This window comes from Podarcis muralis, chromosome 1 (genome assembly GCF_964188315.1).
Source record: "Podarcis muralis chromosome 1, rPodMur119.hap1.1, whole genome shotgun sequence".
Taxonomy (NCBI): Eukaryota; Metazoa; Chordata; class Lepidosauria; order Squamata; family Lacertidae; genus Podarcis; species Podarcis muralis.
In genome coordinates, this window is record NC_135655.1 from 120,772,634 (window position 1) to 120,796,838 (window position 24,205).

Here is a 24,205-nt window from a genome sequence, read left to right on the forward strand (position 1 = left end):
GACACCCTCTAAGACTAGTTGGAAGGCAGGCAAGTGGTGGTTGGCTGGGACAGACAAAGGGATTAGCCACCACTGAAAGCAACACATGCATAGGAGCTGAATTTCCTGGCTTTGGCTATAGTCCTGCACAGTTTAGGCTGCCCAAACCTACCACTTTCATTACAGTTTAAGAAGCCTAACACTGTTCAGGAAGGCTGTTTCTGTGCCCACAGCAGGAGGTGCTCATATGGCTGCAGTTTAAATATTGTGACTCGCACAGCTTGCAAATTCATCATGTCCAAAGATAACACGCTTGTACGGCACAGCAAATTTAAGAAAGCGGGTTTTTTTCCTCATCACTGAGTATTTATTATATATAACAAATACATGAAAAAGAAAAAGAAAACCATCTTGTGTGATATAAATAGTTTATTTACATTACAGAAAAAACATCAAGACAATGTATACTATTTCAAATATATCCATACATAATCAAATATAGCTGTAGTACATGTTTTTTTTTCATTGGTGTAGATTACCACAAATGCAAGGCAACATGTGTAGATCTTTTTGTCTATAATACTGTATTATTTTTTTTTGAAAGTCCAACCTCTCTGCAGTTTACTTTTTGCCATTGTGGAAACATGCTCTCGTTTAAATTAACCTGGTCGATGCTCTTGTTGTGTTGTCTGAACTGTAGTGCCCTGTGTTTTGCTTCTGCCTGTGAATTCTGTTGCTCCTGGGACATTTCCTGCAAGCAAGAGGGGAAAGGGGCGGGGGGAGAGAGAGAAAGAGCATGAAATTTGCTTTGCTAAACGACAGTGGAGGTAACGTAAGGATTGCAGGCCACGGAAGGGCAACTGCCAACAACGGCTGTCGGTACAACTCATCATTCCTTAGCTGCACAGCTCCAGAGCTTTGTAAAAAATGAGTCAAAGGCCTCCTGCACTCTTTCAGAGCCCGTTCTTCAAACAGGAGCCTGAAATAGCCAAAATCATTTCCCATAGGACACTGCCTGCCTGCAACGAGGGTTATATTAATGCACTGGTTTAAAGACCCACCACAAGCAATGCGGCTATGAGACCTTTGGAAAATGTACACACATTCATCGGGGGCAGTTTAATATTTCTCCCAAACATCCTCCCAGCTAGGAAAGCACAAATAAAAGAAACAATCGTTGCTTTTTCCTGCATTGGCTAACTTAGAATGTAGTACAGTGGTGCCTCGCAAGACGAAAATAATCCGTTCCGCGAGTCTCTTCGTCTAGCGGTCTTTTCGTCTTGCGAAGCAACCCTATTAGCGGCTTAGTGGATTGGCGCTATTAGCGGCTTAGCGGCTTAGCGGCTATTAAAAGCTTAGCGGCTTAGTGGCTAAAAGGCTATTAGCGGCTTAGCGGCTTAGAAAAAGGGGGGGAAGCGGAAAAAAATCGCAAGACTCGCAAGACGTTTTCATCTTGCGAAGCAAGCCCATAGGGAAAATCGTCTTGCAAAGCAACTCAAAAACGGAAAACCCTTTCGTCTAGTGGGTTTTTCGTCTTGCGAGGCATTCGTCTTGCGGGGCACCACTGTACAGTGGTACCTCGGGTTAAGTACTTAATTTGTTCCGGAGATCTGTACTTAACCTGAAACTGTTCTTAACCTGAAGCACCACTTTAGCTAATGGGGCCTCCTACTACTGCCGCGCCGCAGGAGCACGATTTCTGTTCTCATCCTGAAGCAAAGTTCTTAACCTGAAGCACTATTTCTGGGTTAGTGCTGAGGCGTATGTAACCTGAAGCGTATGTAACCCGAGGTACCACTATATTGCATTTCGGGAAGCACAAAGGCAACTCAGATATAAATGACTGTCAGCTCTGCAAATGGATTCTCTTTGTCTGCTCTGTGTTGGTTTGAAACCTGAATTATTCCCCTGTGGGGATACAAGCATAATAAGACAATGTACGTTTGGGGTATACGTATTTACATTAAAAAAACTGAACAAAGCAGGAACACTTCCTTGTGCAACAGGAAGCGCTTTCCATTCATGCAATGGTACCGCTGGATCCAAATCGTAGCAAATGTAACTATCCGTGTATGACTAGAGAACAGCGCTTTTTCCCTGGGGGGGACGAAGGGGTATTTTACGGAGGTAAATATTTTGTGAATCTTTGTACTTTCGTCCATTTACTGTATTTATTTTCCCCGATTTTAAACTATAAAATGGTGGTTTTCTTGAGTCAAAATGAGAATACTCCTAAACATTTTATATTTTAGAAAATAAGCACTGCTAGTGAATAACAAGGGACGCGGGTGGCGCTGTGGGTAAAAGCCTCAGTGCCTAGGGCTTGCCGATCGAAAGTTCGGCGGTACGAATCCCCACGCGGGGTGCGCTCCCGTTGCTCGGTCCCAGCGCCTGCCAACCTAGCAGTTTGAAAGCACCCCTAAGTGCAAGTAGATAAATAGGGACCGCTTACCAGCGGGAAGGTAAACGGCGTTCCGTGTGCTGCGCTGGCTCGCCAGATGCAGCTTTGTCACGCTGGCCACGTGACCCGGAAGTGTCTCCGGACAGCGCTGGCCCCCGGCCTCTTGAGTGAGATGGGCGCACAACCCCAGAGTCTGTCAAGAGTGGCCCGTACGGGCAGGGGTACCTTTACCTTTACCTTTAGTGAATAACAGTGTGCAGCTGGGACTCATAGACTTACAGAAAAATAACAACAGCTTCCTAAATTTACCCTGGTTAACGTATATATCCACATACCCTCCAACATGCCACAGAGGGGACTTGTGCGACAGCATTGCCCCCCCTCCAAAATGGCCGTCTTTGGAAGCAGAATGGCTTCTGTAATTCCGGTATGTTCCACTTAAAGCTGGACAGTTGAGGAGCATGCATCTAGATGTAGCCGCTTTCTTTTTAATTACTGTATTTTTCGCTCTATAAGACGCACCTTTTCCCTCCTAAAAAGTAAGGGGAAATGTGTGTGCATCTTATGGAGCGAATGCAGGCTGCGCAGCTATCCCAGAAGCCAGAACAGCAAGAGGGATCGCTGCGTAGAGATCCTTCTTGCTGTTCTGGCTTCTGGAATTCAGAATATTTTTTTCCTTTTTCCTCCTCCAAAAAAGAGGTGCTTCTTATGGTCTGGTGCATCTTATAGAGCAAAAAATACAGTAAGTATCTGGAATGCCTGCCTGTCAACCAGGCTGCTAAATTCCCTCCCCTCCCCAAACCACACCAAACCAAGAAAGTTTGGAACATAGGAAACATAGGAAATTGCTTTATAATGAGGCCCCATTTAAAGCACTATGGTACCACTTCAAAAAGTCTTGGCTTCTCCCATATCATCCTGGGAACTGCAGTTTGTCAAGGATGCTGAGAGTTTTCAGGAGGTCTCACTTCCGGGTTAGCGCCATCGTCTAATGGCAGATTCCCTCCGAGCTCCGGAGGGAATCGGCTTTGTAGGAGACAGGTCCTGCCACGGCGACGACGCGGGGACCCTCAGAAACCACAGGCGCTGAAGCCTGTGGACCTGGTGACTCGGCGGGCACCATTTGCGCCCCCCCGACCCGCGAAGGAGCCTTTTTAAAGGCTTCGGAACGGGGGACGGGGAGCGGCGCGGTGCTGAGAGTCGACTGCTTCTCCTACGGAGCGAAGCCGCATGCCATGGCCGGAGAGCGCTGACTTCTTCCTTTGAACAATTGGACTCTAAAAGTAACAGCCCGTGAGTAGAACGGAAATTGGTTTTACAAAGGGAAAATTCTTTTTTTTTGAATTAGGCATGATCGGGGAAGGCGCAAAAAGGAAGTCCATCTCCCCGTCCTGTAGATAATTTAAAGCAAGGACTAGATAACTAAGGTCGAGAGAACATCTTCTTCTTTATTGGATAAAAGTTATTAATTTCACGATTTGGCAGTATAAGTAATTTTGCTGGAGGATAAGAGTTGATTTTGAGAGCTGAAGTGCAACCCCCCGGGACCCGGGAGTGATCCGTGAGAGAGCCTGTTGAGGAGACATAGAAGATTTTGACAGCTGTCAAACTAGCTGTCAAAGCTGAAAAAAAAGAGAACTTTGTTTCTGTTGTCTTTGCTGGTTATATTTGTTACAACTTGGCTTTAAATTGTTGAAAACAAAGAAAAACTGAAACAAGTTAACTTGACTTTTGGATTGGAACTGGAAGGAATACTAAGTAACCAGAATCCCTCTAGAGGGGGTTCAGGGAGACTACAAGAATGGCTGCAGGTGGAAAAATACAGGCTGAATTGGACAGAGTTTTTTTTCTCTTGGGAAAGTTACAAGGGCAAAGTGATGTTTTGGCTACAAGTGTTACAACTCTGAATTCAACAGTAAACAAACTTATTGAATGTGATAAGGATTTGATTCAAGAGGCCCATGCAGCTGAACAAGAAAAGAAATCTGAGATCTTTGAGAGAGTGGAGAAAGAGATACATGCTGCTCTGGAGGAAAAGGAAGGAGGAGCTGTAATGCTGCAGATGATAAAGGAGAGCCAGAGGCCTGCTAAGATGGATACAAAGGAAAACAAGATCTGGATGATGAAAATCTGGTTTGAAGTGGAGAATGAAGAATGGAGAGATCTCCTTATGGGGAGATCCGAAGACCTATGGATTACAAAGCTGATAAAGGTGGAAGCTGGAGCTTTTGGGACATTTGGGACATTTGGATTTAAAAGGAGTAAGAAACAAGATTTGGGCTCTACTTTTGAATATGAAGGTCTGGCTGGAAGAAACATGGACCCTATTGGGACAGAGCTTCTCCCAGATTTGGTGTTCAATACAAAGGACTATCAAAAAAACCGGCAGAGAGGAACTGAGAGAGAATTAAGAGCCTCGGACGTGAGGTCTCCAGGCTGATAGTTGATAGACTGATGGACATTCGTTGGGGATCGAAACCGGGAAAGGGGGGGGTGGGGTTTTGGGAATCCAAAGGGTGTACAATTATATTTTGTTTCTTTTTATTCTGTTTTGTTACCAGTATAAAAATTGGGAAATTCGTGGAAGGGAACTTGGGTCGACTTTAGAAAAGGGTTTTAAGAATGAGCATTGACGTACAAATTGAGGTTTATAAGGTAAAACTGGTTAATTAAAATGAATTAAATATAATAAGGTGAAATTTGGGGACAAGAACTTGCTGAGCTAACAATTGGAACTGGAATACAAGAAGGGGAGGTGTGGGGAAGTCAGGGAAAGATGTTATTGAAAATAAGGAATGTAAACTTTATGTGTTTTTAATTTTTCTCCTCTCTCTCTTTTTTGAAAATTTCAATATATATATATATATATATATATATATATATATATATATATATATATATATTAAAAAAAGAGAGTTTTCAGGAGGTCTCAATTCCCAGAGTATCCTGCGTAAGTGACTGATTGTGAAATACTCCGGCAATTGTAGCTGTGCGAGAGGTGCCTTTGGGCACCAGTTCGGTGAACCTTGTTGTACAGTAACTGAGAAGACCTCTCCTCCTCTCAGAGGGGAGCGGTTGTGTGTTCAGCCCCCTGCATCAGCCTTCCTTCAGCTGCCGCACCATGTCCAGCAGACAGCCAATAGAGCTGGCTGGTGGGCAGAGTCTAGCTGCGTTTAATCCAGAATGCGGCAGCTACAATGGTGACTGGGAGCAGCCGCCGAGACCACATAACACCGGTCTTGAAAGACCTACATTGGCTCCTAGTACATTTCCGAGCACAATTCAAAGTGTTGGCGCTGACCTTGAAAGCCCTAAACGGCCTTGGCCCAATATGCCTGAGGAAGTGTCTCCACCCCCATCACTCAGCCCGGACAGTGACGTCCTTCTCTGAGGGTCTTCTGCTGGTTCCCTCACTGCAAGAAGTGAAGTTACAGGGAACCAGGCCTTCACAACAGTGGTGCCTTCTCTGTGGAACAACCTCCCATCAGAACTACACAATTTTTAGAATACATCTGAAGGCAGCCCTGTATTGGGAAGTTTTAAATGTTCGATGTTTTACTATGTTTTACTATGTATTGTAAGCTGCCCAGAGCGGCAAGGGAAACCCAGTCAGATGGGTGGGATATACATAATACGTTGTTGTTGTTGAATAGGACATCCCTATTTTCATCGGAGACATGTTGGGAGGTATGTATATTTTGTGTTTACATATTTATTCATTTCTGGTTTCTTGCATTTGTATCCTGCCTTTCTTTCATTATGGCACCCAAGGTGACCAGGCCCAGACCTGCTTAGCTTCAGTAAGGTGGCAACATCACGTGCCTTCACACCATCTCTCTCTCTCTCTCTCTCTCTCTCTCTCTCTCTCTCTCTCTCTGTGTGTGTCTGTGTCTGTGTCTGTCTGTCTGTGTGTGTTTAATAATGACTGGAACACCACAATATATTTGTTACTGGATGTAACACGCACCAAGTTTTGCAAAGGCTAGAGAAAAAGGAAATGAAGAGCTTATGCAGATGAAAAAGTTTAAGGGCATTAGCTTTTAGGTATCCTTTTATCTACCACACAGTCTAAATTAAATCCACTGGAAAGGCAGGGTCCATGTAAAACCACACCATTTTCTCTGAACACAAACCGTTAACTTGCTTTATGGCCTGAAGTTAACAAACCTGGAGCCACTCAGAAGATTGCTTGAACAACATGATGTAGTGCCATTTTTCTGTTGAGCAGTTACTTTCCCATCTCCGTCCTTTTTATGTACACTGTATTTCTGGCCGTTTGAATTATCTCCATGTTCCCTGAAACCCACTTGAATATAATACATTGCCTTCTTGCAGGAGAAGATCTACACTTGAGGGTAGAGTTGATGAACTCAACTAGGTCGGCAAGCATCTCCAAGCTTCTGCAGACATTTTTCTATTATGCCTTTAGGCTGGGAAAGGATATATGAATTATTTTCTACCTTCTTCCGGCCTGAATGTCACGCTTGTTCTCTGAGTGTAGCGGGAGGAGGATGCTTAGATATATTGGTGCTTTTTTTACTTTCTATAGGAGTGTGATGCCTGCGTCTTTTTAAAATTCTCATCATTTGGGGAAAGGGATTTATTTTTAAGGCGCCTGATTTATTGAAGCAGCTGCAGGACACCTGAAGCAGTTTCACCTTCTCTCACCTGAGGAAGAAGCCCAGGCAAGTCGTGAAGCTGGAGAAAACTCTGAAACTTACCCATCACATGGTAAAGAATGGACATTGGTATTTATGAATGGATGAAACTCACAACTGCCTTACAGAGACCGCCCATTGCTCTATCTCCAAGGTCTCAGTTGCTTGAGATCTTTTTAAGTTGAAGGCTGGACCTGAGTCCTTACTTGTAAGACAGACAGTGCAAACAGCACATATCCTTTTAAATTCCAAAGTCAAGCCCACTTGGCATTCAAATCCATACTGGCATTTGCTAGGCACTCTATGCATTATAATCACCCGTCTCTTCCTGAAGAGGTACAGAGTAACTCCTGAGAATGCAAACACTGATAATCCCCGAGCTATTAAACAAACAGCTTGCTTTTTGAATTTTCTACCATTGGGGAAACCGCCTTCCATGCCTGTCTGTCTGCCACACAAACCCCATGTGTTGTAAAAGATGCCGATGCATCTTCTAGGGAGCAGTTATGGAGTGCTTGTCTGGCTCGTGGGCTTCACCAATGGCCCACAGGAAACAAGGGATCACGCTTGTTGTTGTTGTTTAGTCATTTAGCCGTGTCCGACTCTTCGTGACCCCATGGACCAGAGCACGCCAGGCACTCCTGTCTTCCACTGCCTCCCGCAGTTTGGTCAAACTCATGCTGATAGCTTCAAGAACACTGTCCAACCATCTCGTCCTCCGTCGCCCCCTTCTCCTTGTGCCCTCCATCTTTCCCAACATCAGGGTCTTTTCCAGGGAGTCTTCTCTTCTCATGTGGTGGCCAAAGTATTGGAGCCTCAGCTTCAGGATCTGTCCTTCCAGTGAGCACTCAGGGCTGATTTCCTTCAGAATGGAGAGGTTTGATCTTCTTGCAGTCCATGGGACTCTCAAGAGTCTCCTCCAGCACCATAATTCAAAAGCATCAATTCTTCGGCAATCAGCCTTCTTTATGGTCCAGCTCTCACTTCCATACATCACTACTAGAGATCACGCTAGCGCATGCCTAACACTACCATGATGACACGTTGCTGAGAAAGATGGGTGGTGCTAGACAAGTTGCCTTTCAGGGAAGCTTATCTGCCATTGCAGATCTTCAGACCGTCTGGGTGCCTCTATTTTCCAGGGACAGCCCCGGATTTACAAAAGCTGTCCTGGTTTCTGATTTGATCCCAGAAAGCCCCGCTTTTTCTTAGGAAATATTGGAGGGTATGGAGTAATGTGACCCCGGTGCCAAGGAGATAAGTGACTATACAACCTTCAGAAGAAATCTGAAGGCAGCCCTGTATAGGGAAGTTTTTTTATGTTGAATGGTTTTTTATGTTTTTCTGTGTGTTGGAAGCTGATTTTCATCAGCGAAATGTTGGAGGGTATGGAGTTATCTGGCACCTGAACCGTATGAAGGCAGCCCTGTACAGGGAAGTTTTTTAAAAAATGTTAAAATACAAGCATATTTTCTATGCTTGTATATATGTCGGAAGCCACCCAGTGTGGCTGGGGAAACCCAGTCAGAAGGGTGGGGTATAAATAAAATTATTATTATTATTAGTAGTAGTAGTAGTAGTAGTAGTATGGAATAGGACATCCATCATTTTCAATAATCCTGCCTATGTTTTTATCTGTTTATAGTTTATCTGTAAATATTCAATAAACCATTTCCATTCTTTTATTTAAAATGCTTATTATTTCGGTAAGTTTCACCATTTCTGCATATTCCATAAATTTTTGTATCCACTCTCCCTTTGCTGGGACTTCTGCTTCTTTCCATTTTGGGGCAAGTAACATTCTTGCTGCTGTAGTAGCATACATGAACAAGTTTCCATACAGCTTAGGTCGTTCCGTCCCTATAATTCCCAAAAGAAAAGCTTCTGGGTTGCTGTTTTTTACAAAGGTTATTTTAAACATCCTTTTCATTTTATTATATATCATTGCCCAGTAAGCTTTAACCTTACTACAAGACCACCACATATGACAAACAGAACATTCTTTCTCATTACATTTCCGACGCTTATTTGATTTAGATTTATACATTTTTGCCAACTTTCTCTTGATAAGAGCACCTTGGCCTCATTAAGGTAAAGGTACCCCTGCCTGTACGGGCCAGTCTTGACAGACTCTAGGGTTGTGCGCCCATCTCACTCAAGAGGCCGGGGGCCAGTGCTGTCCGGAGACACTTCCGGGTCACGTGGCCAGCGTGACATCGCTGCTCTGGTGAGCCAGAGCCGCACACGGAACACCGTTTACCTTCCCGCTAGTAAGCGGTCCCTATTTATCTACTTGCACCCGGGGGTGCTTTCGAACTGCTAGGTTGGCAGGCGCTGGGACCGAACAACGGGAGCGCACCCCACCGCGGGGATTCGAACCGCCGACCTTTCGATCGGCAAGCCCTAGGCGCTGAGGCTTTTACCCACAGCGCCACCCGCGTCCCTAACACTTGGCCTCATTACTAACCTTGTAATGCAGAGGACTACGACACAGATGACAGCAATCTGGATTGTTCCAATCACGGCTGCTATTAAGACGTACTGAAATCGTACAGGGCCAGGAACCACATATAAAACGCTGTAGTCCTTTTTTTCACAGTGTTCTCCAGTGTAGCCTGCGTCACACCTAGAATGGAAAAAGACACGTTGACTCCTTCCCTTGCAGTAGTTCATGGCTGTGTTGCATGAGCCACAAACCAGGCATTGCCAGAGAGATGTTGTGTCGCAACAGCTCAAGAATGGTGTGCGGCAGCTTGGGATATAAGAAGGCAGCCATTTCCATTCCAACCTGTCATAATAATAATAATAATAATAATAATAATAATAATAATAATAATAATAATAATTTATTATTTATACCCCGCCCATCTAGCTGGGTCCCCCCAGCCACTCTGGGCGGCTTCCAACAAAACACTAAAATACAATAACGTATTAAACATCAAAAGCTTCTCTAAACAGGGCTGCCTTCAGATGTCTTCTAAGAGTTTGGTAGTTATTTTTCTCTTTGACATCTGGTGGGAGGGCGTTCCACAGGGCGGGCACCACTACTGAGAAGGCCCTCTGCCTGGTTCCCTGTAACTTGGCTTCTCGCAGTGAGGGAACCACCAGAAGGCCCTCAGCACTGGACCTCAGTGTCTGGGCAGAACGATGGAGGTGGAGACGCTCCTTCAGGTATACTGGACCAAGGTCGTTTAGGGCTTTAAAGGTCAGCACCAACACTTTGAATTGTGCTCGGAAACGTACTGGGAGCCAGTGTAGGTCTTTCAAGACCAGTGTTATATGGCCTCGGCAGCCGCTCCCAGTCACCAGTCTGGCTGCCGCATTCTGGATTAATTGTAGTTTCCGGGTCACCTTCAAAGGTAGCCCCACATAGAGCGCATTGCAGTAGTCCAAGAGCGCATTGCAGTAGTCTTTGTCACAATCAGCACCGTTTCCATTCCTCTGCAATTCAATTCCCACCAAATACTGCTTTATTCATTTGGCTGCCTACTACTTATTGTAATCTATGCAAGTACAGTGGTACCTCGGGTTAAGAACTTAATTCGTTCTGGAGGTCCGTTCTTAACCTGAAACTGTTCTTAACCTGAAGCACCATTTTAGCTAATGTGGCCTCCCTCTGCTGCCGCGCCGCCAGAGCACGATTTCTGTTCTTATCCTGAAGCAAAGTTCTTAACCTGAAGCACTATTTCTGGGTTAGCAGAGTCTGTAACCTGAAGTGTATGTAACCCGGGTTACCACTGTATTTCCGTAGCTTACAAAGGGTTGCGAATTTAACGTACCATATTTTCCCGTGTATAACACACCCCCGTGTATAAATTTTGAAAATGGGGGGAAAATGGCCCAGAGTTGTTGTTGAGCTTTTTTTGCGGAGGGATGCCCAGAGTTGTTGATTGGCAACAGCCAATCGACAGCAGCCCTAGCCACATACACCAATCAACAGCACAATCACCTCTGGGAACCTGCTGCTCACAGCAGCGACCAATCCCCCACCCCCAATCTGCACTATCCATGTATAAGAATATTGCCATTAAAACAGCTCGTCTTATACACAGAAAAGTACGGTAATTGATGACACTATTACTTTCACGCCATTCATTTCAGTGCAAAGGAAACAGAATTGAAAGGTGGGGGCGGGGGGGGGGGCGGGACATTGATTACTTATCATTTGTGGACCAAAAAGAATAAGACCAGCAGATCTTGGATTTGTACATGGGATGAATAAATGAGCACTGACAATTTCTTTTTTCTTCGGAATTCACTGACTCTCCTAGCCGCAGCTACTTTGTATATCCTACAAGATAACCAAGGAACTTTTTTTTATGCCTCAGTTACTTTGGGGATATAAGAGGGTTGGAGGTGTTGCTGTTGTTCTTGTTTGGTACTTTTATGATGATTTCCTATACCAAAACCAAAATTTTAATGTGTGCCACACTGATATTTGTGGGAAATGCCTCCTGGAAGAAGCTTAATTTGTTCTAGACAACTGCTCTCATTTTGAAGTTGATGTATTTGATTTATGTATGTATTCTGTTTATGCGTTGCTTCTCATAAAACGTCCCCAAATGATTTAACAATAAAAAGATCAGCAATCACACACGCACAGAGAGACGATTTCAAGTCCAATGCAGATACAGACTGAAATAAAGGTCTCCATTTAAAAAGCTAGTTGGAAAAAGGTATTTTTATTTCTTTAATAAGCAAATGAAATGCTTGTTTGTTTGTTTATTATACCCGACACACCACTCAAATTTTCAGGACCACTTACAATCATTCTAAACATAAAAAACAGGATGAAAACACACGTAGTGGTAGCTGTGTGCAATCTCCGGTGCTAGAGGCTGGATGCCTCTGAGTTTAAAAAAATAAGGTAAAGGACCCCTGGATGGTTAAGTCCAGTCAAAGGTGATTTTAGGGTTGTGGCGCTCATCTCGCTTTTCAGGCCGAGGGAGCCGGTGTTTGTCTGCAGACAGCTTCCGGGTCATGTGGCCAGCATGACTAAACTGCTTCTGGCACAACGGACACCGTGACGAGTGCCAGAGTACACGGAAGCGCCGTTTACCATCCCCGCTGGAACGGTAGCTATTTACCTACTTGCACTGGTGTGCTTTCGAACTGCTAGGTTGGCAGGAGCTGGGACAGAGCAATGGGAGCTCACCCCATCACGGGGATTCGAAACGCCAACCTTCTGATCGGCAAGCCCAGGGGGGCGCTGCCCATGACGAGCGTCACAGGGGGTGGGGGGGAAATGTCACCCCCCCCTTAAGGATGAGACCTGGGGTGGACCGCAACCACCACATCCCCCTTCCTCCACCAGTGGCTGTTGTAGCTCTCAAGTTCTGTCCACTGTTGGGTTTCTTGGGACAGTAGCTGTTGGCTGAGTGTGAGGAATCAACAGATAATTAGGGTTGCTGAGCTTTTTTGGGGGGGGGTGTAAGTTTTTTTGGGGGGAGGGACATGTTTGTTGAGCTCCTCCCCCCTTATTTTGGGGCACAAGTTGTTGAGCTACCTTTATGGATATTTGACCAAAAAACCAACACTTCCAACATACTTTGCCATACGCCCGGGTTTTCCTGGACATTTTAACCAAATTTTGGAAATTCCAAACATATGGCAGCCCTAGGATAATGCCTGCCCAGCAAGCCTGTGCTCTTAGGAGCCTTTTAAGGGATGCATCGACATACGTTGCAGGAATGCATTTCTAAACAGCTTAATGGTGCTGCATAATTTAGGGCAGTTCTACTACATACATTAGGTGCCTCGTTACATAATTTAGATCAGAGTGGATGGGGTCTTGGCAATTATTATTTTCCTTGCTGTATCAAGATAGCGTGTGTTAGCAAGTGTTCCTGTTCAGTTTATCATTAGCCGCTCGGTTTGGGGAAAGTGTTACCTGCAAGATGGTTCCAGCATATTTGCAGAGTGTTCACATTTTCCATGCATGCAGAAGCCGTTATAGTGTTCTGGACAAGGAATGTAGATTCCCCTGGCGCTTTCTTCAAGTTTGTTGGCATTCTCTGTAAAGACAGATGAAAAAGAAAACCAACCTGTAAGTGTGTAGCATGGTGAAGAAACAACAACAAAAGACATATTTGCTTCAGTGTACTGCATAACAGATTGAGGTTGAATCCTGACGAGACAGAAGTACTGTTTTTGGGGGGACAGGGGGCAGGCGAGTGTGGAGGACTCCCTGGTTCTGAATGTGGTAACTGTGCCCTTGAAGGACCAGGTGCGCAGTCTGGGAGTAATTTTGGACTCACAGCTATCCGTGGAGGCGCAGGTCAATTCTGTGTCCAGGGCAGCTGTTTACCAGCTCCATTTGGTACACCAGCTGAGACCCTACCTGCTCATAGACTGTCTTGCCAGAGTGGTGCATGCTCTGGTTATGTCCCACTTGGACTACTATAATGCGCTTTACTTGGGACTAGCTTTGAAGGTGACTTGGAAACTAATCCAAAATGTGGCAGCTAGACTGGTGGCTGGGAGTGGCCACCAAGATCATATAACACCGGTCCCGAAAGACCTACATTGGCTCCGAGCACAATTCAAAGTGTTGGTGCTGATCTTTAAAGCCCTAAACAGCCTTGGCCCAGTATCTCCACTCCCATCGTTCAGCCTGGACACTGAGGTCTAGCTCTGAGGGCCTTCTGCTAGTCCCTTACTGCGAGATGTGAAGTTACAGAGAAGCTGGCATAGGGCCTTCTCAGTAGTGGCACCCGCCCTGAGGAACGCCCTCCCATCAGATGTCAAAGAAATAAAAAACTACCTGACTTTTAGAAGACATCTGAAGGAAGCCCCATTTAGGGAAGTTTTTAATGTTTGATGTTTTATTGTGTTTTTAATATTCTGTTGGGAGCCGCCCAGAGTGGCTGGGGAAACCCAACCAGATGATGATTAAAGAACAAATACTTGAGACTCTCATTTAAGTGCAAGAGGGTATACTGCAATAAGTTAGCACTTTTAGAAAGGTGTGTAGATTTAAATAAATGTTTCCCGAGAATGAAGTAACATGCATGAGGAGGGTTGCAAACTTGTACAGTACAGTGGTACCTCGGGTTAAGAATTTAATTCGTTCTGGAGGTCTGTTCTTAACCTGAAACTGTTCTTAACCGGAAGCACCACTTTAGCTAATGGGGCCTCCTGCTGCTGCTGTGCCGCCACCGCACAATATCTGTTCTCATCCTGAATCAAAGTTCTTAACCCGAGGTAATATTTCTGGGTTAGCGTAGTCTGTAACCTGAAGCGTATGTAACCTGACCTGAGGTACTAGTGTATCTCTAATTCCTGGGAATGAGCCCGTCAAAGTAATCCCCTTTTACAACCCATTGGTCCGGGGAGAGAGTCAAGCATATTCAGAGCTCACTCCCACTGGAATTAAGGAAAGACATCAATAGGAACATTGTTAGCTGCTTCATGTCAGTTTGAATTCTTTGTCAATTTATCCCAATTTTGCCTACTCTGGAAGGCAGCAGTTCTCCACAATTTCATTCTCAGTTCCACCCAGAGATGTCAAGGAGCGAATCTGGGACCTTCTATCACCAAGCTAAGGTGAAGGTAAAGGTAAAGGGACCCCTGACCATTAGGTCCAGTTGCGGACACCTCTGGGGTTGCAGCACTCATCTCACTTTATTGGCCGAGGGAGCCAGCGTACAGCTTCCGGGTCATGTGGCCAGCTTGACTAAGCCACTTCTGGTGAACCAGAGCAGCGCACGGAAATACTGTTTACCTTCCCGCTGGAGCAGGATCTATTTATCTACTTGCACTTTGACGTGCTTTCAAACTGCTAGGTTGGCAGGAGCAGGGACCGAGCAATGGGAGCTCACCCCGTCGCGGGGATTTGAACTGCCGAACTTCTGATAGGCAAGTCCTAGGCTCTGTGGTTTAACCCACAGTGCCACCCGCGTCCCTATCACCGAGCTAAGGCCCTTCCTCAAATATACAACTGTATTGCAACAGTCCGAGGCAGGTTTGGCTTTACGATCCAAGCTGCTAAGGCAATATGAGATCATAAGTCAAAAGAGGATTCATTCTTTATTCAGCCATATGCACTAAGCAATTCTGAGTGTGAATGCAACAGAAAATATTTACTGTTCTCTGGCTGCAATATTTAGATTGATGTAATGTGTTTAAATTCTAAGAGACATCTGCAGCATCCTTACTAATTTTGCAAAAACATATAGAATCGACAATTATGCTTGATAAACACATTTCGAAACCTCTCTTCTGGGAGAAAAACGCTTAGGTAGGGCAGATTTCCCCCCCAATGTGGACTTGTCAATCAGCACATTTGTATTCTGTTACATGTACATGAAACTGCATTATTCCATTTTGCCTTTTCTAAGGTATAAATAGTGAACATGTGGCCCTCCAGATATTTCTGAACTACACCTTTCATTATTCCTGAGCATTAGGTAAAAAGGTAACAGGTAAAGGACCCCTGAACAGTTAGGTCCAGTCAAAGGTGACTGGGGTTGTGGCGCTCATCTTGCTTTCAGGCCAAAGGAGCTGGCATTTGTCCACAGACAGCTTTTCCAGGTCATGTGGCCAGCATGACTAAACTGCTTCTGACGCAACAGGACACCGTGACGGAAACCAGAGTTCACGGAAATACCATTTACCTTCCTGCCACAGCGGTACCTATTTATCTACTTGCACTGGTGTGCTTTCAAACTGCTAGGTTGACAGGAGCTGGGACAGAGCAATGGGAACTCACCCCGTCGTGGGGATTTGAACCACCGACCTTCCGATCAGCAAGCCCAAGAGGCTCAGTGGTTTAGACTGAGCATTGGTGCACGTTGGCTGGGACTGATGAGAGTTGCAGTTCAACAACAATTAGAGGGTCACAGGGTCCCCATCTCTGAATTAGAGGCACAATGCAGTGTTCTTAGGAGGTTACTTCACTGATAATGGGTTTCTCCTCCCCACTCCCCACTCTGTAAATTCCAACACATCACCGGGCACAAAGTAAAGGTGTAAAAAAAAAAAAAAAGGTGTGTAGCATTAAGTATATACTAGCAAGACCATGATATTTTGATATTTTGATGTCTGAGGCAAAGGACAAGATCTGTCCTGCCAAATTCACATGCAGAAGCCGACAAAGTCTAGCAGTTGAATCTCATTCCAACACTGAACTGCAAGCAAAGCTTAGCTGTATCTTCCACCAGAGGGGAACAGACAACACCATCAACAGTTGCCACCTGAGGCAGCTGCCTCACTCTGCCTAATAGCAAGGCCGGCCCTAAGTAACAGGACGTATATTCTAACCTTCTATAAGTAGTAGTAGTAGTAGTAGTAGTAGTAGTAGTAGTAATAGTAATAATAATAATAATAATAATAATAATTTGCCCAGAAATGCTGGGTGGTTTCCAACACATATAAAAGCATAATAAAATGCCAAACATTAAAAACTTCCCGATACAGGGCTGCTTTCAGATGTCTTCTAAAAGTTGTGTAGTACATTCTACTATGGATATCTGACAGGTTCAGGAATGAAACAGCCCACGTTTTTACTACAGTGGTGCCTCGCAAGACGAAATTAATTCGTTCCGCGAGTTTTGTCGTCTTGCGATTTTTTTCGTCTTGCGAAGCACGGTGTCGGGAAAGTTTTGGAAAAGCTTCAAAAATCACCAAAGTCTTCAAAAACCTCAAAAAAGGCTACCACACCACATTCTATGAGTTGCTCCTCGAAGTCAAGTCGCAACTGTATTAACGGTGTTAAGAAAAAGGAAACAAACTTGCAAGACATTTCCGTCTTGCGAAGCAAGCCCATAGGGAAAATCGTCTTGCGAAGCAGCTCAAAAAACCAAAAACCCTTTCGTCTAGCGAGTTTTTTGTCTTGCGAGGCATTCGTCTTGCGAGGTACCACTGTAATGCTTTTTATGATCTTATAATCTGTATAGGAGAGAACACGATGGATTTTAGAAATGAACCCTCTCCCATCCCTTTTACTGATTAGAGCCTCTTCCACAGCAATTAACTACCGAGCCCTAAGATTTCCCTTTCTTTATCTTATCAAGTGAAAAGCTAGAGTCTCATTGAAAGCCTCATTTCGAAGTGTGATCTGCAATTTTCACTTGTCCCTGGAGCCAGAAGATGATCCTGAACAAGATGAAAGCTCAAGTTCACGTGATATTAGGAAATTCCGGAGAAACTATGAGATATGGTGAAACTCTGCTAAACTTTGGCCCCAGTCCAGATATAATTGCATGCAGCTAGGCACCAGCTCCCAAATTGTCCTGTATCTAAAGTAAGGTGTATTGTCTTGCACTCTGATAAGGTGATACCATGGCCTGTATCTAAATTAGAGTAGACCCATTGAAGCTAATGGGCTAAGTTAGTCATGTATAATAATTTCAACAGGGCTCCTCTAACTAATACTGAATATAATAACTACGTATTTTAATAAATTTCTGTCTAGCTGCAGATTTACGTCCACATCTGTTCTACAGAATGACAGTGAATAGTAGCATTCCATGCTGATCTATGTTTGTAGATACCTGAATCTGTCCTTTCTACATAGGCATGGCATCATCAGTGTGGCTATATGTGTGCAGGGTCGGTGCTACATCTATGCAGGCTCCCTAACAAAGTGTTCAAAGGTTTTAGTTTTAACCATGAAGCCAAAGCTTTTACTGCAAAGCTCTGTTTGGCTCAAGAGATTGACCCAAGTTTGAACGAAGCCCTCCAATCTGCTTCATGTTAGTTTGAGGGTGGGGGGAAACCCTGATTGAATGTGAATTTGGTAGGTAGCAGAATACGGAGCCTGATGTTCCTCCGTTCCATGGCTAGAGTGAATGGTGGACTGGATGTGGGTGAACAAACTGAAGCTCAGTCAAAATATGTTCCTGGTGGGAGCTGGTATTTCTCCTGTTCTGAACGGGGTCACACTTTCCCTCCCACAAAGGAGTGGAGATGCAGTTTGGGTGTGCTTTGGAGGCCTGGATGTGATTCCAGGAATCACAGGGAGAAGCTATGTCCTGGAGTACATTTTATCAGCTCACACCTAGAGAATGATGCCTTGGCACCATGATAGATGCCTTGGTCATCATCAGGCTGCTCTGCTGTCACTCATTCTATGCCTTTGAAGACTGTTCGGGAACTTCTATTAGTTCAAAATGCAACAACCCCACTTATTAATGGGTCAATAAGGGCTAAAAGCACATATGCAGAGAAAACTGGAGTGCCTCCCGAAACTGGGGCACAATTAAAGGTTGATTTAAAATAGTAAAGCATTGGTCCATAATATTTCAATATATGCCTCCTCCCACAAGTCTACATGTACACTACAATCACTGGCTGGAACCCCGTTCCAGTCCTCCATTTAATTTAATTTTGTTTTATTTGACATGATTTATATCTTGACCTTTGTCAAAAGACCTCAGGGTGGTTCAGAACAATTGAAAACATGTAAACCAGTCAGAAAGTTAGAAACACAGTACATGGTTCAATTAAAAAAACAACCCAGCTCCATTATTGCTGTACAGGTCATTCCCCCTTAGGATATTCAAAGGGTTGAAGGAAGAGGAAGGTGTTAAGTATAGTAATTGAATTCACTGAAATTGTAAATGCTTGTATGCATTGCTATGTGCTTGAAATTGATTGGTTGGCAACTGAATTCTAGAGCATTCTCTAGTAGTTCTCATGTGATTGACTAACGTTGGCCATATGGGATGTATTTAGTGAAGGAGAGAGACTCCATTTTATGTGAAGCAAGATGACTGTGTTTGGAATCCACTGTGAACACTGCTAAGTTGCATAGAGTGTTGGGATGCTTCTTCTGTGCTTGAGAGAAAGAGAGCAAAGATTTAGGAGAAGGTGAAAGTGGAAATCTCTCACAGGAGCTGCAAGACCTGGCCTAACTGAGATACAGAAGGCTGAGCTCCGGAAAGAGAGGGAAATACAGTTGTTTGAAAGCTAGAAGAAGAGACTGTAAACCCATACTTGGGGAAGCATGTGATTGTAAAGAATATGTTTTAATTCACCTAGAACTATAAGTTTCTGCAAGTAAAGTTTTTGGATGTTAAAGTCTGGACACTGGTTTAATTTCCAAAGAAGGGTGTCAGTCACATATATGATTTGAGCTTCCTAGCTGCATTTTCACTACTCTTACTCCAACAGAAGGTAGTCAGCCGCTGCCAAAAGATGGACAGTATTGGCTCCAGTTGTACCCTAGGGGGAAGCATATTCCAAAATTGAGGTGCCATTGCTGAGAAGGCCCTGCGGTGTCACAGACCCTTGAACAACAGTATGCTCAAGGCTTACCAGAAGGGCCTTTCCAGTGGATCTCAAAGCATAGGGAGATCTGTGTATCAGTAGAGGCACTCCTTTAGGTAATGAGCCCAAAGGCATTCAAACAATACCCCCCACCAAATAATCTTAGGAACTGTGTTTGGGTATGTGCGGAAGCCTAAAGACAGTAATTTCTAGAAGGATGATGTCCAATCCGTTTGATTCAAAAATACAATTTCAAGGAGAAACCATTTTGTAAAAAAGTTGTTAGGCTGCTATTCTGAAGTTTGAACATGTACGATTTTCAGGCAGAGCATTTCTAAGATCATAAAAATACATTTCAGCCTAAAAGAGAGAGACAGCCCACCACACATACTTAAACTTCACTTTTTCGCTCTTGTTCAGAGCCGCTGGCATTTGAGGAGAGCTAACTATATATATTGTAGCACTCCTCTCCTGACAGAGGCTTCCAGCATAATTTGAAAATCTGGTGTTATATATATATTTCCTCACTGAAGATTTTGAAAGTACCTCAGTTACAGTTCTGCTGATAACAATCCCTGGGACTGTGGGATATTGTGGATGTGAGGTGTTTTATTTTAGTTAAAGTTGGTTCCAAGTTATGTAGCCCTCAAGCTAAAGTGGTTAAAAGACACACATGAGTAAAAGATAAGGATATGAAAAGATCATACGGACAATTCTATATCCAGCCGCTATTTGGCTTGCCTGGCTTAGTATTGATTATGTTAAAGAATAATATCCCATATCATTATGGAGAATCCTCAAAGTTGCTCATAATTAGGGGAAGACCCACTTCCTCATTTTCCCAGCCTTCAGTACAGTTCTCCACATTTCCACACCAGCTTGCAATTTTTTAAAAAGTCCTAAACTCACCAGCATTTTAGTGCAAATTTCTCCGAATATACACATTTGCATGCAAACTGGCCTAATACATGCATTTTTGCAAAGCAATTGTCTTTAAAGTGAGGTATTTTTGTATGGTATTTTCATTAATTCATGCATCTTTTCATGGAACTTTGAAGTGTCAGGCATAGCCCTACTGGCTTTAGCCCAAACGTAGCAGAGTTTTCCTGCACAGCGAAGAAGCTAGTTGCGGCGGTAATGACTAGTCAGCTAGACTCAGAATAACTATTTACAGGATTTATTAAAAGGAGAAAATAAAACCAGCAGAGTTTCTGCATACAAAACAAAGCAAAATAAATCCTCTCTTTCTCTCTCTCAAAACCATACACAGCACTTCTACTCCTAACAACACCTCACATCAAACTGAGCTAGCAATCCCTTGATAACAGAGTTGAGTGCTGGTCGTTAACCAATCAGAGTGAGTAGTTTCTAGGTCAAGCAGACCTGGGCTTTCTGCCAAGAGTAAATTGACACCAGCCTGAGTTAATTGTGCGAAGCTAGAATCTGCAAGTTTCCCACGAGAACCAATTAACAGAAACTGAACACCCCCTCACAGATTCTGCTGAACAATTAACATCAAATACACCTATGTAGGAGATCATTTTTCCAGTAAACCTAAACCCTTGCACATTCGCTTGTTCTTTATCTTTGCCAATGGTTTAGTTAACACATCTGCTACATTTTCTTCACTTGATACATAAGTACAGGTGATTACATTGTCTTGTACACAGCAACGTACATTTTGGTATTTTACAGAGATATGTTTGGAACGTGATTTGAAACCCTCTGTTTTACTTAAGGTTATACAAGCTTGATTATCAATGTAAACTTGTACTGGTTCTCCACAATTTACATTTAAATCTGCTAACAAATGCTTGAAATAAATCACCTCGTTGCACAATTCACTCAATGCGGCGTACTCTGATTCCGTTGATGACACACTTACAACGTCTTGCTTGCGTGACCGCCAGCTGATTAAAGCTCCACCGACCATTATGACTAGTCCTGTGACAGATTTTCTATCCGGCAAATTTCCCCAGTCACTATCACAGTAGCAACTCAACATTTCATCCTCTGAAGAATTTAATTGTAACATATAGCCAATTGTCTGTTTGAGATACCTCAGAACTTGTTTTACCCCTTTCCAGGCATTTAGTGTGGGTTTTGAGACCAATCTACTTAATATGCCTACTGCATAGCTAATATCAGGTCTGGACCACTGTGCTAGATACAATAAACTTCCAATTACAGAGTGATATACATCAGGATGTTCAAATTCAGGACTCTCATCTATATGAAGTGTTTTTATGAAACCTGGATCCATAGGCACCACTGCCCCTTTGCAATCCTGCATCCTGTATGTAGTCAGTAGTTGTTTAACTTTGTTCTGCTGACTAATTAAGCAGCTGCCATCTTGGGCCCAGCACACTTCCAACCCTAGATATGTCCTAACCGGGCCTAAGTCTTTCACTTTGAACTTACTGGACAATTGCTTGGCAAACCTTTTAGTTTGTTTATCTGTTTTGCAGGCATACAAAACATCATCTACATAAATCAGACAAAACTCTTGATCACTGCCTGTACCACGTACATAAACACAATTGTCAGCTGTACTCTGCTTGAAACCAAATGACACTAAGGCCTCATGGAAACATTTGTTCCAAGATCTTGCAGCCTGTTTGAGACCATATAGAGCTTTGTTTAATTTTAACACTCTATTGGAACCTGTCTCATAACCAGGCGGTTCGGCTAGATACAGGTCTTCTGATATTGATGCATGTAAATATGCAGTTTGGATGTCAAAATGGTTTAACAGGAGTTTTCTCTTTGCTCCAAGTGTTAAAATCAGCCTTACACTGTCCCCCTTAGCAGTAGGGGAAAAAGTCTCGTCATAATCTTTTCCAGGCCTCTGAGAGTATCCTTGAGCCACTAAACGAGCTTTGTATTTGTACTCTCCTGTCACCAGAGGTTTAAGTTTGTACACCCACCTGCAGCCTACAATCTTTGCCCCCTCAGGCGCTGCTACTGGTGTAAAAACCTTGTGCTCATTCAGAGAGGACATCTCTTCCTCCATTGCCTGTTTCCAGAGCTCTGCCTCCTCTTTTGGTAACTTTAACACATCCTGAAAACTCTTAGGTTCTGCAATTACACTAAACACATTTGCAGTATCTGGGGAAAAACGCACCGGAGGCACTCCTTTGTTTTGTCTTTTAGATCTTCTGGGAGAAAATTTTTCTTCTGACCCACTTTCCTCTTCAGAACTGCGACCTCTCTTTTGTTGCTTAGCCACTGGTCTCTGGCTAACTTCACTTTCCTGAGAGCTCTTATCTGAACTTTCCTCCCCCTCAGACTCTGACTCCCTGTGTTTACCTTCAGAGTCATGAAGCTCCTGGGAAGGTTCAAACCAAACCTCAGTATTGGCATGTAGTCTCTCCCAGCCACTATGTTCACAAAAACTGGCATTCCTGGAGATCACAATGCCATTTGTCCCTTCAGCAAAACGGAAACCTTTTCCCAGCTCCTGGTAACCCACAAACACTAACTGTTTGGTCTTAGGATCTCCCTTCTTCCTCATTTGTTTCGGAATTAATACCCAGGCTTTTGATCCAAACACATGCAAATGGTCAATTTTGGGTTTTTTCTGAAACAATTTAAAGTACGGAGTTGTACCTATTGTTTGATGAAAGAGCCTGTTTTGGAGATAACACGCGGTGAGCATGCTCTCCCCCCAATAAGACATGGGCAAATCAGCATCATCAAGCATGGCAAACATCATATCTTGTAAAGATCTGTTTTTTCGCTCTGCAACGCCATTCTCCTCTGGGGAAAAAACGTTCGTTTTTCTATGCCCAATGCCACGCTTTTGTAACCAATCTTTAAAGGCATTTGACATAAATTCGCCACCTCTGTCCGTCTGAATCCTTTTGAGTTTAATGGACAGAAATCTTTCCACAGATGCCACCCAGCCTTTAAACTTAGTGAACACGTCACCCTTATTCTTCATGGGAAAAACCCAGGAGTAACGCGTGGCGTCATCCACAATTGTTAATGAAAAGCGCGATCCACCCCTGCTTACAACAAATGGACCAATTACGTCCATGTGAACCAGCTGTAGCGGTGCCTCACTAACTCTGTCGCTTCTGGGGTAAGAGACTCTGTGGGTTTTAACCTTTTTACACACATTACAATCAAGGTACTTGTTACAACTCTTTAAATTACCCCCATCAGCCAATTCAGACATTTTTAGTACACTTTTCCAGCAAGCATGCCCCATTTTCCTATGCAATAAGTGCACACAGTTGTCATGTATAGCTTTGTTATTCACTGCAGGCTGAGATTTACTGACTACTGCTGCAACTTGAGATCCTGCTTTAAGCCAAAACAAGCCTCCCTCTGACTTAGCAGTGCCTAAAATCTCACCAGCCTTCTTAATCATGCAACTGTCTCCTTCAAAATGCACTTTAAACCCAGCTTTTAGCAAACAATCTACAGACATCAGATTGCTCCTTAATGACGGCACACAAAGTACATTTTGCAGGCATTCACGAAGACAAGGAACAAAAACTGCACCCCCCGAAATCACTTCAGAAGTACTTCCGTCTGCTAGAGCCACCTGGCTGCGCTGTGCTGAGTTCTTGGAAACAAACAATTCATCTGAATTCACGATGTGGCGAGATGCTCCCGAATCGACCACCCAGACCGCTTGTTTCTCATCAGCAATCTTGACCTCGCCGGTCACCAGCTGAGCCGACTGTTTTCGTTTGAAGAATTTCTTTTTACGCTGCTGCTGCTGCTGATCTCGTCTCTGCTCCTGCACCGGCAACTGAGACTTGACCAACTCCGGACATTGTCGTTTTAGATGCGCTGAAGACCCACATCGGAAACAACGCCTAACAGCAAACGCTGACTCCTCACCAGTACACTGCTTTTGCTTCACCTCTGGCACGGCATGAGAACTCCTTCCAAACTGCCCGCCTGTAGAAGCCTCTGCAGCCAACGACCTTTCTTGCCTCTTCTG

The 24,205-nt window shown here is 44.0% G+C and overlaps 1 protein-coding gene across 1 annotated transcript in view; it reads right to left on the reverse strand.

Annotated features, from left to right (window-relative positions):
- Nucleotides 1-390: 390 nt before the first annotated feature.
- TMEFF2 (transmembrane protein with EGF like and two follistatin like domains 2) overlaps nt 391-24,205 on the reverse strand; it is a 256,384-nt gene continuing 232,569 nt past the window's right edge. The window contains exons 8-10 of the mRNA XM_028750745.2: nt 12,929-13,052; nt 9,506-9,664; nt 391-730 (exon numbers count right to left, since the gene is read on the reverse strand). Of these exons, the coding sequence (XP_028606578.1) occupies nt 634-730; nt 9,506-9,664; nt 12,929-13,052 (380 nt within the window). The 3' untranslated portion in view covers nt 391-633. The remainder of the gene's footprint in view (nt 731-9,505; nt 9,665-12,928; nt 13,053-24,205) is intronic.